Source organism: Leopardus geoffroyi, chromosome B4 (genome assembly GCF_018350155.1).
Source record: "Leopardus geoffroyi isolate Oge1 chromosome B4, O.geoffroyi_Oge1_pat1.0, whole genome shotgun sequence".
Lineage (NCBI taxonomy): Eukaryota > Metazoa > Chordata > Mammalia > Carnivora > Felidae > Leopardus > Leopardus geoffroyi.
The window spans coordinates 41,245,177-41,259,761 of NC_059341.1; the positions used below are offsets into that span (position 1 = coordinate 41,245,177).

General features: G+C 43.1%; 1 protein-coding gene and 1 non-coding gene across 8 annotated transcripts in view; both read left to right on the forward strand.

Moving 5' to 3' along the window:
* NCAPD2 (non-SMC condensin I complex subunit D2) overlaps nt 1-14,585 on the forward strand; it is a 30,745-nt gene that overhangs the window by 5,087 nt on the left and 11,073 nt on the right. For all 7 annotated transcript variants that reach the window (XR_006708695.1, XR_006708696.1, XM_045463228.1 and 4 more), the window contains exons 3-13: nt 5,224-5,299; nt 5,565-5,623; nt 6,106-6,284; nt 6,595-6,737; nt 8,890-9,017; nt 9,090-9,213; nt 9,387-9,534; nt 10,469-10,666; nt 11,002-11,136; nt 11,234-11,321; nt 11,414-11,594. Coding sequence is in view for 5 of the 7 variants with exons in the window: in XM_045463228.1 (XP_045319184.1) it covers nt 5,224-5,299; nt 5,565-5,623; nt 6,106-6,284; nt 6,595-6,737; nt 8,890-9,017; nt 9,090-9,213; nt 9,387-9,534; nt 10,469-10,666; nt 11,002-11,136; nt 11,234-11,321; nt 11,414-11,594 (1,459 nt within the window). In the remaining 2 variants the exon portion in view is untranslated. The remainder of the gene's footprint in view (nt 1-5,223; nt 5,300-5,564; nt 5,624-6,105; nt 6,285-6,594; nt 6,738-8,889; nt 9,018-9,089; nt 9,214-9,386; nt 9,535-10,468; nt 10,667-11,001; nt 11,137-11,233; nt 11,322-11,413; nt 11,595-14,585) is intronic.
* Nucleotides 5,701-6,029, forward strand: LOC123592346. The gene has a single exon (XR_006709734.1). It is a non-coding gene; the product is annotated as a small nucleolar RNA U85 (small nucleolar RNA).

The following is a 14,585-nucleotide window of genomic DNA, read 5'->3' on the forward strand; positions in this document are numbered from 1 at the left end:
AATAGGTGGGTTTATGAAAAAATGGGAAGACAGAGTTTAGATAACTTTCTGATTGTTTTGCTTTCATGAGTAACAGAGAAATGAGGTGATGATGGAGGAGGAGGTAGAGTTGAGGGAGGATTTTTTGTTTATTTTTTTATTTTGAGAGAGAGAGGAAGAGCAGGGGAAGGGCAGAGAGAAGGAGAGAGAGATAATCCCAAGCAGGCTCCATGCTGTCAGCACAGAGTCCATCGTGGGACTGGATTCCACAAACTGAGATCATGGCCTGAGCCAAAATCAAGAGTCAGAGACTTAACTGACTGAGCCACCCAGGCTCCCCGGGAGGATTTTTTATAAGATGGGTGGCATTACATGTGTATGTACTGAATGGAAGCTATCAGAGAAGGTTAGGTTGATGATGCAAGAGGGAGAGGGGACAGATTGTTGGAGTAGTATCTTTAGTAGGTAAGAGAGTGTGTAATCTGGTGCACAGAGGGAGGAGATGGTTTTACTAGAGGGTGGGACAGTTTATCTGCAGTAGCAAAAGAAAAGACAGAATAGCTAGGCACAGATGCAGGTAGTGAGGGGAAGAAATACAGATCTTGGGGCAGCTGGAAGTTCTCTTCTATGTGCTTCTTAATGTTTATTTTTGAGAGAGAGAGAGAGTAGGGGAGGGGCAGAGAGAGGGAGAAACAGAATCTGAAGCCAGCTCCAGGCTCCAAGCTGTCAACACAGAGCTCGACATGGGGCTTGAACCCACAGACTGCATGATCATGACCTGAGCCAAAGTTGGCTATTTAACCAACTGAGCCACCCAGGTGCCCCTCTTCTGTGTGATTCTATTTTCTCAGTGAGATAGGAAGTGAAGCCTTTAACTGAGAAGGAATTGGGGAAGAAGGCCTTGATCTTATGAGCAGAGGAAAGGTGTGAAATAATTGCCTAGAAGAAGGTGAGGAGGCCTGGGAATTTGTAACAGGCTTACCAAGAAATACTAAGGGCCCACTTGAGATTAATGGTCATAAGTTTAAAGTAAGAATAGTTAGCATGATTGTATATTTTTGTCAAGCCATTTTTATTTGTATGATTACATGAATGAAGTAAGCAGGCAGTTGAATTTAATCCAGATTTGCCAAGGGAGTAAATGTGAATTTTAGTGGAAAAAATTAGAAATATCATATTGTCTAACAATAGGGGCACCTGGCTGACTCAGTAGAGAATGCTACTCTTCATCTCAGGGTCCTGAGTTCAAGCCCCACATTGGACATGAAGCCTACATTATAAAGAAGAGAGGGACACCTGGGTGGCTCAGTCGATTAAGCGTCTGACTTCAGCTCAGGTCATGATCTCAATGCTCATGAGTTTGAGCCCCGTGTCGGGCTCTGTGCTGACAGCTTAGAGCCTGGAACCTGCTTTGATTCTGTGCCTCCCTCTTTCTCTATCCTCCCCAGCTCACACTCTGTCTCTCTCTGTCTCAAAAAATAAACATTAGAAAAATAAAAAAAAAAAAAGATACAATGTCTAATGATAGAGGAATAGTAAGTTAATTAAGATATATACATATGATGGACTATTATGTGACCATTAAAATTGTTTACAAAGGTTTTATAATATGCTTATTGTAAAATTAAGTTTTATTTATTTATTTGGAGAGAGAGAGTGGGGGACAAGCAGAGAGAGAGAGAATCCCAAGCAGGCTCCACGCTCAGCACAAGAGCCCAATGCAGGGCTCAATCCCACAACCCTGGGATCATGACCTGAACCAAAATCAAGAGTCGGATGCTCAACTGCCTGAGCCACCCAGGCACCCCATAATATTAAGTTTTAAAAAGCAGAACAGAGAAGTGAGTATGTGATATGACCTCAACAGCAGAAATACTAAGCATAGGAAAGAGATGGAAAAAAGTTAGCCAGATGTTAATTGCTGTGTATTTCTCTTTTCCATTTTTCTATATTTTCCAGATTACAGAAGGAAGTTTGTAAGAGTGGTAAATAGCTGGAGTGCCTGGGTGGCTCATTCGGTTAAAGCGTCTGACTCTTGATTTTGGCTCAGGTCACGATCTCACAGTTCATGGGATTGAGCCCTGCATCAGGCTCTGCGCTGGTAGTGCAGAGCCTGCTTGGGATTCTCTCTCTCCCTCTGTGTCTCCCTCTCTCTCTGCCTCTTCCCTGCTTGCTCTCTCTCTCTCTCTCTCTCTCTCAAAAAATAAATAAACTTTAAAAAAAGAGAGTGATAAATTACATATACTGAGTTACACTGTGTGCTAAGTATTATTCTGACTGCTTCACAGGATTATTTCTACTTAACCTTTACCAAAAAATTCTGAAAAGCCCTATGATGTGCAATCTTGTATTATTCCTCACTTAGAGAAGAGGAAACAGACTTAGTAAGCTAAGTAGCTTGGCCTGGTAAATGTTCAAGCCAAATATAAACCTAAATTAGCAGTCTGACTCTAGACTAGATCAGTAGGTAATGCTTCAAAGAATTAAACAGATATATGGACCAAGAAAATCATTAGTTGTAATAAAAAAAAAAATAGGTAGTTGGTAATATTTGAGAGAATAGTTGTTAGGTTGATAAATCCCACAAACAGATCAGGAAATTGAAAGAGGAGACACAATTTAAAGGGATATCCACATGCCCCTAGGTAGCTCAGTCATCTGACTTCAGCTCAGGTCATGATCTCATGCTTCGTGAGTTCAAGCTCTGTGTCAGGCTCTGTGCTGACAGCTTGGAGCCTGGAGCCTGCTTCTGATTCTGTGCCTCCCCCTCTGTCTGCCCCTCCGCCACTTGCGACTCTGTCTTTCTCTCTCAAAAATAAATAAATCTTAAAAGGGATATGATAGCAAAGTCAAATAAAAGGCATTGGGTGTTTTTGTTCTGTTTTAAAGAAGGGAGTCCTGGGGCACCTGTGTGGTTCAGTCAGTTGAGTGTTTGACTTGATTTTGGCTCAGGTTGTGATCTCAGGGTTTGGTTGTTGGGTTGGAGCCCTGTGTCGGGCTCTACAGTGGCGGTGCAGAGCCTGCTTGGGATTCCCTGTCTCCCTCTTTCTCTGCCCCTCCCCCATTCGTGCTCTCTTTCTCTCAAAATAAATAAATAAACTTTAAAACATAAAAATATAAAGGGACTCCTCAGTGGCTCAGTCAGGTTAAGTGTCTGACTTCGGCTCAGGTCATGATCTCATGGTTTGTGAGTTCAGGCCCTATGTTGGGCTCTGCACTGACAGTTCAGAGCCTGGAGCCTGCTTCAGGTCCTGTGTGTGTGTGTGTGTGTGTGTCTCAAAAGTAAATAAATAAACATTTTAAAAAAGTTTTTAATAAATAAATATATAAAGAAGGGAGGCCTGAGCATGCTGGCAGAATAAGAGCAGTTCCTGGACAGGATAAAACCAAAGGTGAAAAAGAAGAGATACATCTTTGGGGCAGTGGGACAGGTTAGCTTTTCTCTTGAGACTCCAGCAAAAAATGGGAAGATGTTGGCAGAGAGGTTTGTTGATAGGGAAGAAGGATTACAAAAGAGCGTTTGCTTTGTGTCTCATTCTTTTTTTAAAATTATACTTTGAATGTTTATTTTTTATTGAATCTTAAAATTCTCTCTCTCCCTCTGCCTCTCTCCCCCACTTGGGCTTGCTCACTGTCTCTCAAATTAAAAAAAAAATGTAATTGTGTATATACTCTAGAAGAAAGAACTTTACACAATTATTGTAAGCTGAGTTAGTAAAATATTTTTTATAGGAATATGGGTTAGCAATTCTGAAACTGCTTTATGTGTATACTAGGGTTAAGTAAAATATGTAAATTAACTCATTTTTAATATATAAACAGATCAAAACAGATATGACAGGTATGTATGTATATACACATACATGTCCTGCTATTCTCTACTGAGAGGACCTAAAAACAATGATACAGTGCAATAGCAGTAAGCCTAACTAGTGCCTAGAACTTGGTTTCTACATGCCATACTTCCACAAAAGAAATGAGGACTCTGTTGAGAATGGTTGATTGCAGAACTGGGCCAGGGAAAGTACAAGATGAGCCTGGAACATCTTATACCAGAAAGTAAGAGAGCAAAAGTGAAGGGACCACGTTGAAAGGACTGCAGGCAGGCCAAGTTGAAGGACCTCCCAGTGGTCAAGCATGGGATCATTTAAGCAACAAAATAAATAGTAGTAGGAATGCATTAAAATGGAATAAAGGAAATAACCGTGAGTCTATTCCAATTTGAATAAATAACCAGAGGGAAAGGGACAGCTCATCCTTAGAGTGGCATTCCCATTAGTAAGTGTAGAAGGAATGATGGAGATAGAAAAATCACCATATAGGGGCACCTGGCTGGCTCAGTCGGCAGGGCATACAACTCTTGATCTCGGTTGTAAATTCGAGCCCCATGTTGGGTATAGAGATTACTTTAAAACCTTTTTAAAAAGAAAGAAAGAAAAAAGAAAAGTCAAAGTGTTTACTAACACCTCAGTAATAACTGTGGCAGGCAAGAATCATGGACAGATTCGTGGGCAAAATGTGAGGAGAAACAAGATATTTGTACATTTTCAAAGTATCTCCCTAACAAGATACTTATTTGCTGCAAAAGAGGAAAATAGTAACTTTACAGAGGGGATGGCTGGCGAACACTAGCAGGTAATCAAGGTTAACATAGTAATAAGACATTGATACCATGTACTTCTTGGTGTGATGCTTTGATAGGAGACTCCCTTCTGTGGTCATTCTGCCAAAAATACATAACCTCAATCTAATCATGAGAAAATAGCAAACAAACCCAGACTGAGGAACATCGTACAGAAAAACTGAATAGTATACTTCAAAAGTGTCAAGATTGTGAAAGACAAAGATGGGAGGAGACTAAGGAGACATGACAACTGAATGCATTGTGGGATCCTGGATTGGATCCTGGACCAGAAAAAGGACATAAATAGAAGAACTAACAATTCAGATAACGTCTGTAGATTCATTAATAGCATTGAGTTCATGTTGATTTCTTATAGACTCTTGTACTGTGGTTATGGAAGATGTTAACATCATCAGAGTGAAAAGTACAAGAACTCTGTATTGTTTTTGCCACTTTTTGTCATTTCACAATTAAAAAAACCATAATAGATTACAGTGAAATGAACTGTCTCTTTTTGGTATTCAAGGAGTAAAAGTGATTAACTGGATTTTCTGCCATGCATGGATTTTACCAACAAGGCATCTCCCCTCTGTGTTGATTCATTTCTTTCATCTTTGTAGCATTTCAGGCTGCCTTCCGAGCTCAGGGGCCCCTGGCAATGCTGGAGCACTTTGATACTGTCTACAGCATTCTACAGTAAGTAGAACGCATCTGGCTGGTGCCATAAGAACTAGTGGCTGTTTACCTTAACGTTGCATGTTAGTCCTGAAATTCCAAATTATAGGTTCACTGATAAAGGTTCGGGGTGCTGATAATTCTACTAATGAGCATTGACCCCAACTTCACACCAGTTGAGCAATTTCACAGATGTGTTTAAGTCTTATATTCTTCAGGTTTGATCTGATCTAGAATGGGCTCTGCAGTTTCCTATCTCACCCCCCACACTTTCTTTCCCTCATAGTCACTTTCGAAGTATAGATCCTGGCCTCAAGGAAGATACTCTGGAATTCCTGATGAAAGGTGTTTACGGGTCAGGGGGTAGGGGATGGAAGGTGTTTGTTGTTGTTTGTTTGTTTACTGTTTCCTACATTTTATCAGCCACGTGATGATATCAAGGCTGTGGTGATTCAGTTGGTTTGGCTAAGCCCGGGGACCTTTGACCTATTAAGGTCTGTAATCTTGGTGGACAATACAGAGTTGTGTGTGTTCGCTGTAAGGGCAGACCAACAAGAAATATTTCCTACTTTTGAACTGCCTCTCTTTAATAGAGGTAGTTCTTCCAGTTGCCAAGGAGAAACTGGGGTAGCTGGCCTGAGAGAGTGGGGACAGGGCGTGTTCAGCGTGTCGGGGTCAGAGGTCCCAAAGGACTTGGCTTGTGTTGTGGCCACTGAGAGATGAAACACAGATCTTTGGTAATCTGATGGCTGCTGATGCTGGGTGTTTGGAAGCCAGAGCAGATGAGGAAAGTGAACAAAGCCGACTCCGGACTTTGCCCCTTGCAGTGGTATCCCGTCATTCCCAGGAACTTCCCACTGTCCTGGATGATGCAGCTCTGAGTGTGTCAGATAGGAGCGCCCACCTAAATGCCCTCAAAATGAACTGCTATGCTCTGATACGCCTCGTGGAATCCTTTGAGACCATGAGCAGCCAGACAAGCCTCATGGACCTGGACCTTGGGAAGGTAATTGGAGTTCTTGGCTCACTCAACATGGGGCCGGGAGAGATCAGAGGGTCAATGGGAAAGAAGAGAATCCAACAATTCTGGGAATCCTGTCTGTCCTTTTTTAGGATTTATGAGGAAGTACTCAAAAATATCACAGCATATCCTGCTCTGACAAGGAGCTCTTTTATATTTTACAATTTGTAATACATCTGCTGTGTTAGTTTCTACCTTATCTCAATACTGGACAGTTTGGGCACTCAGACTAGCAGATTTTGACCTGATTTGTCTTCCTTATTTTTCCCTAAATGTATGCATGATCCTTTTTTAGGGGAAGAAAACCCGGGCCAAGGCCGCCCACGGCTTTGACTGGGAAGAAGAGAGGCAACCAATTCTTCAGCTTCTAACACAGCTGCTCCAGCTGGACATTCGTCACCTGTGGAACCACTCAATAATTGAAGAGGAATTTGTCAGGTCGGTGGTTAAGATGGTCATAGTGAACTGTGAGGAACGAGGGCTCTGTTGCTAGATATGTCTTCTTTCTGAATACTTCATTTCATGCCTCACTTCTGTATGTAAGACATAGAAGTATACTCATAACATAGAATTGTTAGTAGGTAGATAACAAATGTTAGAAACTGCCATGAGTTTCTTATCTTTAATGCCCATTTGCTCATTCATGACATAGTATTTATTGAGAATCTCCTGGCTGCATGGCTGGTATTATTGCAGGCACTAGAAACATAAGTTTCTGCCCTCTTAGAGTTTATATTGTAGAGCAAAAGATGATTTTTAAAGTAAGTAAAATACATGGTTTGTTTTATACTTTATGATTGTGGAGAACAATAGAGGAGGGGATGGGGAGTTTGATGGAAGAGAGTTGTGATTTCTTTGAGAAAGAAACAGAGCATGAGGGGGAGGGACAGAGAGAGAGGGAGAGACAGAATCTGAAGCAGGCTCCAGGCTCAACTGTCAGCACAGAGCTCAATGTAGGGCTCGAATTCACAACCCATGAGATCATGACCTGAGCTGAAGTTGGATGCTCAACTGAGCCACCCAGACGCCCCGAGAGTTGTGATCTTAAATCAGCTGTTCTAGCAAGGCCTTTTTGAGGTGGTGACATTTGAGCAAAAACCCAGAGGAGGCCGTATGAGGCACGAGAATATGGAGGAATAAACAAGGGTGAGGAACGGAACAGCAGGTACAAAAACCCTGAGGAAGGCATATATCTGGCATGTACAGGTGGTAGCAGTGAGGCGAGAGACATGGCAGCTGAGCAGGTGAAAGGGATAGGCTGTGAAATCCCAGAAGCAGTGGGGAGCCAACTGTGCAGATCCTTGGCCATCATGGTGACTTTGCATTTTCTCAGAGTGAGATGGGGCCACTCAAGGGTTCTGAGCAGGGCAGTGACGTGGTCTGACTAGGGCTTTAACAGGATCATCCCGGCTGTTGTGTTGAAACAGACTATGAAGGGAAAGGAAGAAAGCAGGAGACCAGTTAGGAGGCTGTTGCAGTAAATTGGGCAAGAGATGATGGTAGCTTAGACCCAAGAGTGGCAGTGGATATGGGGAGAAGTGGATGGACTCTGTACTTTTTTCCCTAAGGTGGAGCTTACAGGATAATCTGACAGGTGTATGAAGTTTGAGGGAGAGTTCAGTCAAGGATGACTCACTCAGGGTTTTGACCTGAGCTTTCAGAATAAACATAAAAAGAGGCGGGGGTGGATGCTTGGTTGGCTCAGGGAGCTAAGCAGCTGACTCTTGATTTCGGCTCAGATCATGACCTCACGGTTCGTGAGTTCAAGCTCCACATTGGGCTCTGCATTGGCAGCACGGAGCTTGCTTGCAATTCTCTCTCTCTCTCTCTCTCTGCCCCTCCCCTGCGCTCTCTCGCTCTCTCTCTCTCTCTCTCTGCCCTTTCCCTGCTTCCTCTTTCTTTCTCTTTCTTCTCTCAAATAAATAAACATTTTTTAAAATGCTTAAAAAAAAGAGTTCAAAGTTTGAATACAAAGAGAGGATACAAAGATTGAGGTCCTTATCAGACATCCAAGCAATGTTGTCTGATTCCGATGTTGAATGTGCAAGTCTGGAGCACGAGAGGGAGGTCTGAGATAGGGTACCCATTTGGGCAGTCAGTGTATTTATATAAATGGTATTTATGCCCCAAGTCTGAGATTACCAAATCAGTAAGCATAGCTAGAGGAGAGCAGAAATCCTTACTGTACTCTGGGGAAGGGAGTCTGGCATCTGGGAAGCCACATGAAGTGTGTTTCCAGGAGAAATGTGGTCAGCTGCATCCAGTGCAGCTAAAAGGTCAACCAAGATGAGAACTGAATTAACCATGATGTTTAACCATGGGAAGTCATTGGTCACTTTCTCCTACCCTTTATCATCTATTTGGGTTCTGTATAAGTATAACTGGTTGAAGGTTGGTAATCTTGAAGGACAGAGCACCTATCTAGAGTCGGCAAAGCAAAAAGCACCTTGGTGTAGACGGTGATCAAAAGAATGAAGAAAGCTGGAAGACCCTGACTTTGGGGCAGGAGAAGGAGAATGAAAGCGGCAGGGCCCCAGTATAGATGCATCCACACAGCTGACTTCATCATCTCCCTCCCTCCTTTTCTCAGTTTGGTTACTGGCTGCTGCTACCGCCTCCTGGAGAACCCCACCATTAGTCACCAGAAGAACCGCCCCACCCGGGAAGCTATAACACGCCTGCTTGGTGTCGCCTTGACACGTTATAATCATATGCTCAGTAAGTTAGCCCTCTGCCTTGCCCCGCAGTTTCCATTTTGCCCGTAATTTCTCACGTGTAGTATTTCCACAGGTGCCACTGTGAAGATCATCCAGATGCTGCAGCACTTTGAACACCTGGCACCAGTACTGGTAGCGGCTGTGAGTCTGTGGGCAACTGATTATGGAATGAAGAGCATCGTGGGAGAGATTGTAAGGTGACTCTTGTCTAAGTTTCTGATTCTCATCTCCCTCAGGGGGAAGATAAAAGAAAGATTAGAAATGCATTCTCTGTACATACTAGGTTTCTTTAGATTTTAGATACCTGACTTCCCTTCCCTTACTGGGAACTGAATTATCTTGCTGTGGCTGTGCTTTCTTTCCTGCACAGAGAGATTGGACAGAAGTGTCCCCAGGAGCTGAGTCGGGACCCCTCAGGGGCAAAGGGCTTTGCAGCTTTTCTGACAGAACTAGCAGAACACATCCCAGCCATCCTGATGTCCAGCATGTGCATTTTGCTGGATCATCTGGATGGAGAGGTAAGTGGTCCCCTGGGAATCTCAGGTTCTTCTGGGAATTTTAAGGCTGTTTCTTATAACAAGAAGATGGCTTTCCCGTGAAGTCAAGGTGTCTAAGCATAACTTGGTGGCAGTTTCTTCCTACAGAGAAGCAGATAGAGTTTATTGACTAAAGAGCCATTTGTTAATCTCCATTTCAGTATCAACTGGTTTTATCCACGCCTGGTAAGGGGATGGCAATTCCATGCCTTAGGTCTAGTGAGAGTCACTCGGCCATCGTTCTGAGTCCCTTCCATTCATCAGGATGAAGCTCCTTCCATTCTTCCTACCATAGAGCTTGCCTGCACTCTCTGAACAGTGCCACTCTCAATTCTTTCTGCCTGGCTGCCTCCCGCACTGATGCAGGGCATCCCGGGTCAATGTCAAGGACAAAGATAGTCTCCTAGGTCATCTAGTGTATTGTAACTTCTTGTGCAAGACTCCATTCTCTGGCTCTTGGCCTGGTAAAAACCCCAACCCCTGTTCCTCACATTCTGCAGTGGACTTGCATGGCACCCTAGGGCTGACTTGTGCTTCTCTGTGTTTCATTCTTTTGTCAGTAAAATGCAAGAAGGAGTGGGAGGGAAGGGGGTGTTTTATTAGGATGGATCAAGGGCTTTGAAGCTTCATGAAAGGTAGAAATTAACGCTTTTTAAACGTGTACAGATGTGATGAGCCTTATGGGGAAAAAATTGGGGTTCTTGTTTATTTTGTCCCTATATTCTCAAGCAGACAAGGCCCCTTCCATTGTTCTCAGGAGTGGATACCTAGGCAACTGACCAGAAAAAGAGTGAAGCAAGCTTACCCTTAACTTAAGGCCTCACCTCTTCTTTGTGCCTGGACAGGCCCAAGAGTTTGGGGAAGGGAGAGTTAGCATTGGAGTGAGGAGCCTCAGACCAGACCACTTCTCCCGTAGAGTTACATGATGCGCAATGCTGTGCTGGCAGCTATGGCGGAGATGGTCCTGCAGGTTCTGAATGGTGATCAACTGGAGGAAGCAGCCCGAGACACCAGAGACCAGTTCTTGGACACCTTGCAAGCCCATGGCCACGACGTAAACTCCTTTGTGCGGAGCCGTGTTTTGCAGCTCTTTACCCGAATCGTCCAGCAGAAGGTGAATAGCCTTCTGCATGATAAAGACATAACAGTATTCTGTAGACAGGCTGGAGAAAAGAGGAATCCCGTGTCCCACAGAAGAGTCTAGAATTCACGTTCTTACTACCAGTAATAAAGGTCTTCCTCTACCAAGGGCAAGGTTGCCTGGCTCCATTTAAGGACTATACTGTGTCTTAACCACGACAAAGAGTAACTATTTTATATCCCATAGAAAAGTTTCTTTAGAATGAGTAGGTAGCTCACATACAGTGTACTTCAAGAACATTTTGAGTATGATGAACAGAATGGATGATGTGGTACGTGAGCTCATTCTTCTCTTCCTACCCCACATAGGCTCTCCCCTTGACACGTTTCCAAGCAGTGGTGGCCCTAGCAGTGGGACGTCTGGCAGACAAGTCAGTGCTAGTATGTAAAAATGCCATTCAGCTGCTGGCCAGTTTTCTTGCCAATAATCCCTTTTCCTGCAAGGTAAGTAGGCTTGATCTACCCAAAAGAGAAAGAATAAATGGAAACAGGAATGAAATTATGTGACTTAATGACCCTGATACTCATTTTACCTTGGTAGCTTAGTGACACTGACCTTGCTGGACCACTGCAGAAGGAAACCCAGAAATTACAAGAGATGAGGGCCCAGAGGCTAACTGCAGCTGCTTGTAAGTAGTTACTGTGTAGGAATCCTCACCCTAGACATCCTGTTCCCTGCCATCAGAAACTCCAAGAGTCTAAGTGAGACTTTCTCATTCAGCTGCAGTGCTGGACCCAGAGGAGGAGTGGGAAGCCATGCTGCCAGAGTTGAGGTCTACCCTGCGGCAGCTGCTAAAGCTTCCCCAGGAGGAAGAGGAGATTCCTGTGGTGATTGCTAGTACAGAGACCACCGAAGACGTGAAAGAACGCATCCATCAGTTGCTTGCCAAGGCTAGTTACGAGTATGTGAAAGAGTGAGATTTGCTCTAATGATCTTTTTAGGTTTAGAGTTAACTTATTTATGTGTGTGTGTATGTATGTATGTATTTATTTTTATTAAGTTTATTTACTTATTTTGAGAGACAGAGTGGGCCGGGAAGGGGGAAAGAATAAGGGAAGGAGGGAGAGAGAACCCCAAGCAGGCTCCGCACTGTCAGCACAGAACCCGACGTGGGGCTCCATTTCACAAGCCGTGAGATCATGACCTGAGCCAAAACTGAGTCGGATGCTTAACTGACTGAGCTACCCAGGCGCCCCCATTGGTTTTTTTGTTTTGTTTTGCTTTTTTTAATGTTTTACCTATATTTGAGGGAGAGGGAGACATAGAACCTGAAGCCGGCTCCAGTCTCTGAGTCGTCAGCACAGACCGCTGTGCAGAGCCCAGACTCACAAACTGTGAGATCATGACCTAAGCCAAAATCGGATGCCCAATGGACTGGGCCACCCAGGTGCCCCTAGAGTTAGTTAACTTTTTTTGTGTGTGTTTATTTATTTATTTTGAGAGAGTGTGTGTGTGAGCACAGGGGAGGAGCAGAGAGAGGGAGAGAGAGAATCCCAACCAGGCTCTGCACTGTCAGCGCAGAGCCCAACATGGAGCTCGAACTCAAAATGTGAGATCATGACCTAAGCTGAAACCAAGAATTGGACGCTTAACTGACTGAGCCACCTGGCGCCTCTAGAGTTAACTTTTGAGGAACAGTATTTCTTTAAAAGGAACTGCACTTGGGACAGCTGGGTGGCTCAGTCAGTTAAGCGTCTGACTGTCAATTTTAGCTCACATCATGATCTTAAAGTTTGTGAGATGAAGCCCCACATTGAGGTCTGTTTTGACAGCATGGGATTCTCTCTCTCTCACTCTCTGCCCCTCTCACCCTCTCACTTGTGTGCGCTCGCTCTCTCTCATAAAGAAAAGAAAAGAAAAGAAAAGAAAAGAAAGAAAGAAAGAAAGAAAGAAAGAAAGAAAGAAAGAAAGAGAAAAAGAAATCTTTTTAAAAGTCTTTAAAAAAACATCAGGGCACCTGGGTGGCTCAGTTGGTTAAGCGTCCAACTTCTGCTCAGGTCATGATCTTGTGGTTCATGAGTTCAAGCCCCACATCCAGCTCTCTGCTGTCAGCTCAGGGCCTGCTTCGGATCCTCTGTCCCTCCCCTGCTCACTTTCTCTCTCTCTCTCTCTCTCTCTCTCTCTCTCTCTCAAAAATAATAAAAGTCTTTAAAAAGTAAATAGGAGCACCTGGGTGGGACAGTCGGTTAAACATCTGACTCTTGATTTCAGCTTAGGTCATGATCTCACAGTTTATGAGTTCGAGCCCAGTGTCAGGCTCTGCGCTGATGCTGTGGAGCCTGTTTTGGATCGGTCTCCTTGTCTCTGGACCTCCCTTGCTTGTATGCTTTCTCTCGCTCTCTCTCTGTCTCTCTCAAAATAAATAAACTTAAAAAATTTTTGTTTAAATAAATGAAATGAACTGTACTTGGGGTATGCTGCCACCAAGTGAGGGTAGGTGTTTTCATTATAATAATGGCCTGAACACCAGATTTATGCCAAAGGCACAGTCCACAATTAAGCATGCTTTTCTTTTTTTTTTTTTTCTTTTTTTTTTTTTTTTTTTTTTCAACGTTTATTTATTTTTGGGACAGAGAGAGACAGAGCATGAACGGGGGAGGGAGGGGCAGAGAGAGAGGGAGACACAGAATCGGAAACAGGCTCCAGGCTCTGAGCCATCAGCCCAGAGCCTGACGTGGGGCTCGAACTCACAGACCACGAGATCATGACCTGGCTGAAGTCAGACGCTTAACCGACTGTGCCACCCAGGCGCCCCTTTGCTTTTCTACTTTTACAAATGTTTAAAGAAACCATGAAAACAGCTAAATGTAAATAATATTATAATTAAATATGCAAAAGTTCTCCATTTGAAGAAGAAAGCCTGTAAGTATAATTCTAGTTGTATAATCTTAAATAAGTTGCTTAAATTTCCTTGGCCTCAAGTTTCATTATTTGTAAAATAAGAAATTGATTAGGGGCGCCCAGCTGGTCATTCAGTAGAGCATGCAACTCTTGATCTCAGGGTCATGAGTTCAAGCCCCACATTGGGCGTAGAGCTTATTTTAAAAAGAAACAAACAAAAAAACCTTTAAAAAAATAAAAGCCTTTAAAAAAAGCAATTGATTAGATCATGTGGTCTCTAATTTCTTTCTACTAAATCCTGTGAGCTAATAAATAATATTAAACTCCGTTAATCCTACTTTAATCTTGAAATCAGCCTCATTGTTAATCCTGACCTTGGAGAACAGATTTCTCCCAGTGTTTTTGTGACTCTAGAACTTCAGGGCAGCTAGCAACAAAAGCCCTTCTAGCTATCAGCAGGTCTCCTTAAACCTCAGCCACAAGTTACTGATTTATTTCCTACCTAATTAGGCTGTTCAGAAAAGACTGAATGGAAGGTGGCTAGTTTGCTCTCCCTTATGTCTCTCTGGTATCTTTATTTACTTTGCTAAGGCGTAAAGAGGTACTGTAATTTTATAACTGCTTCTTCTGCCTCCAACCATATTAGTATTTTCTCCTGTCAGTTAAAATAAAGATTTCTTCTCATGTTAAAGATGTCCCCCCTCCTTCAGAAAACCTCAGCAGTCAGTGCTGGGTTATGGTCTTAATAACTGAGGTATTTGATGCCAGTTAAACATATGTTAGAACAAAACTTCTTTTAAAAACTTTTTAATAGTTTAATAATAGTATTTTTTAGAACAGAAAATTACATTAAAAAATGAGCCTGGCTGGCTCAGTCAGTATTGCATGCGACTCTTAAACCCAGGGTTGTGAGTTCAAGCCCCACATTGGGTGTAGAGATTACTTAAAAATCTTTTTTTTTTTTAATTAGTACATTCACACGGTACAAAATTTTAAATTATAACAAGGACATGCATTGTAAAGTCCCTTCCAAACCTATTTCCTAGCTACT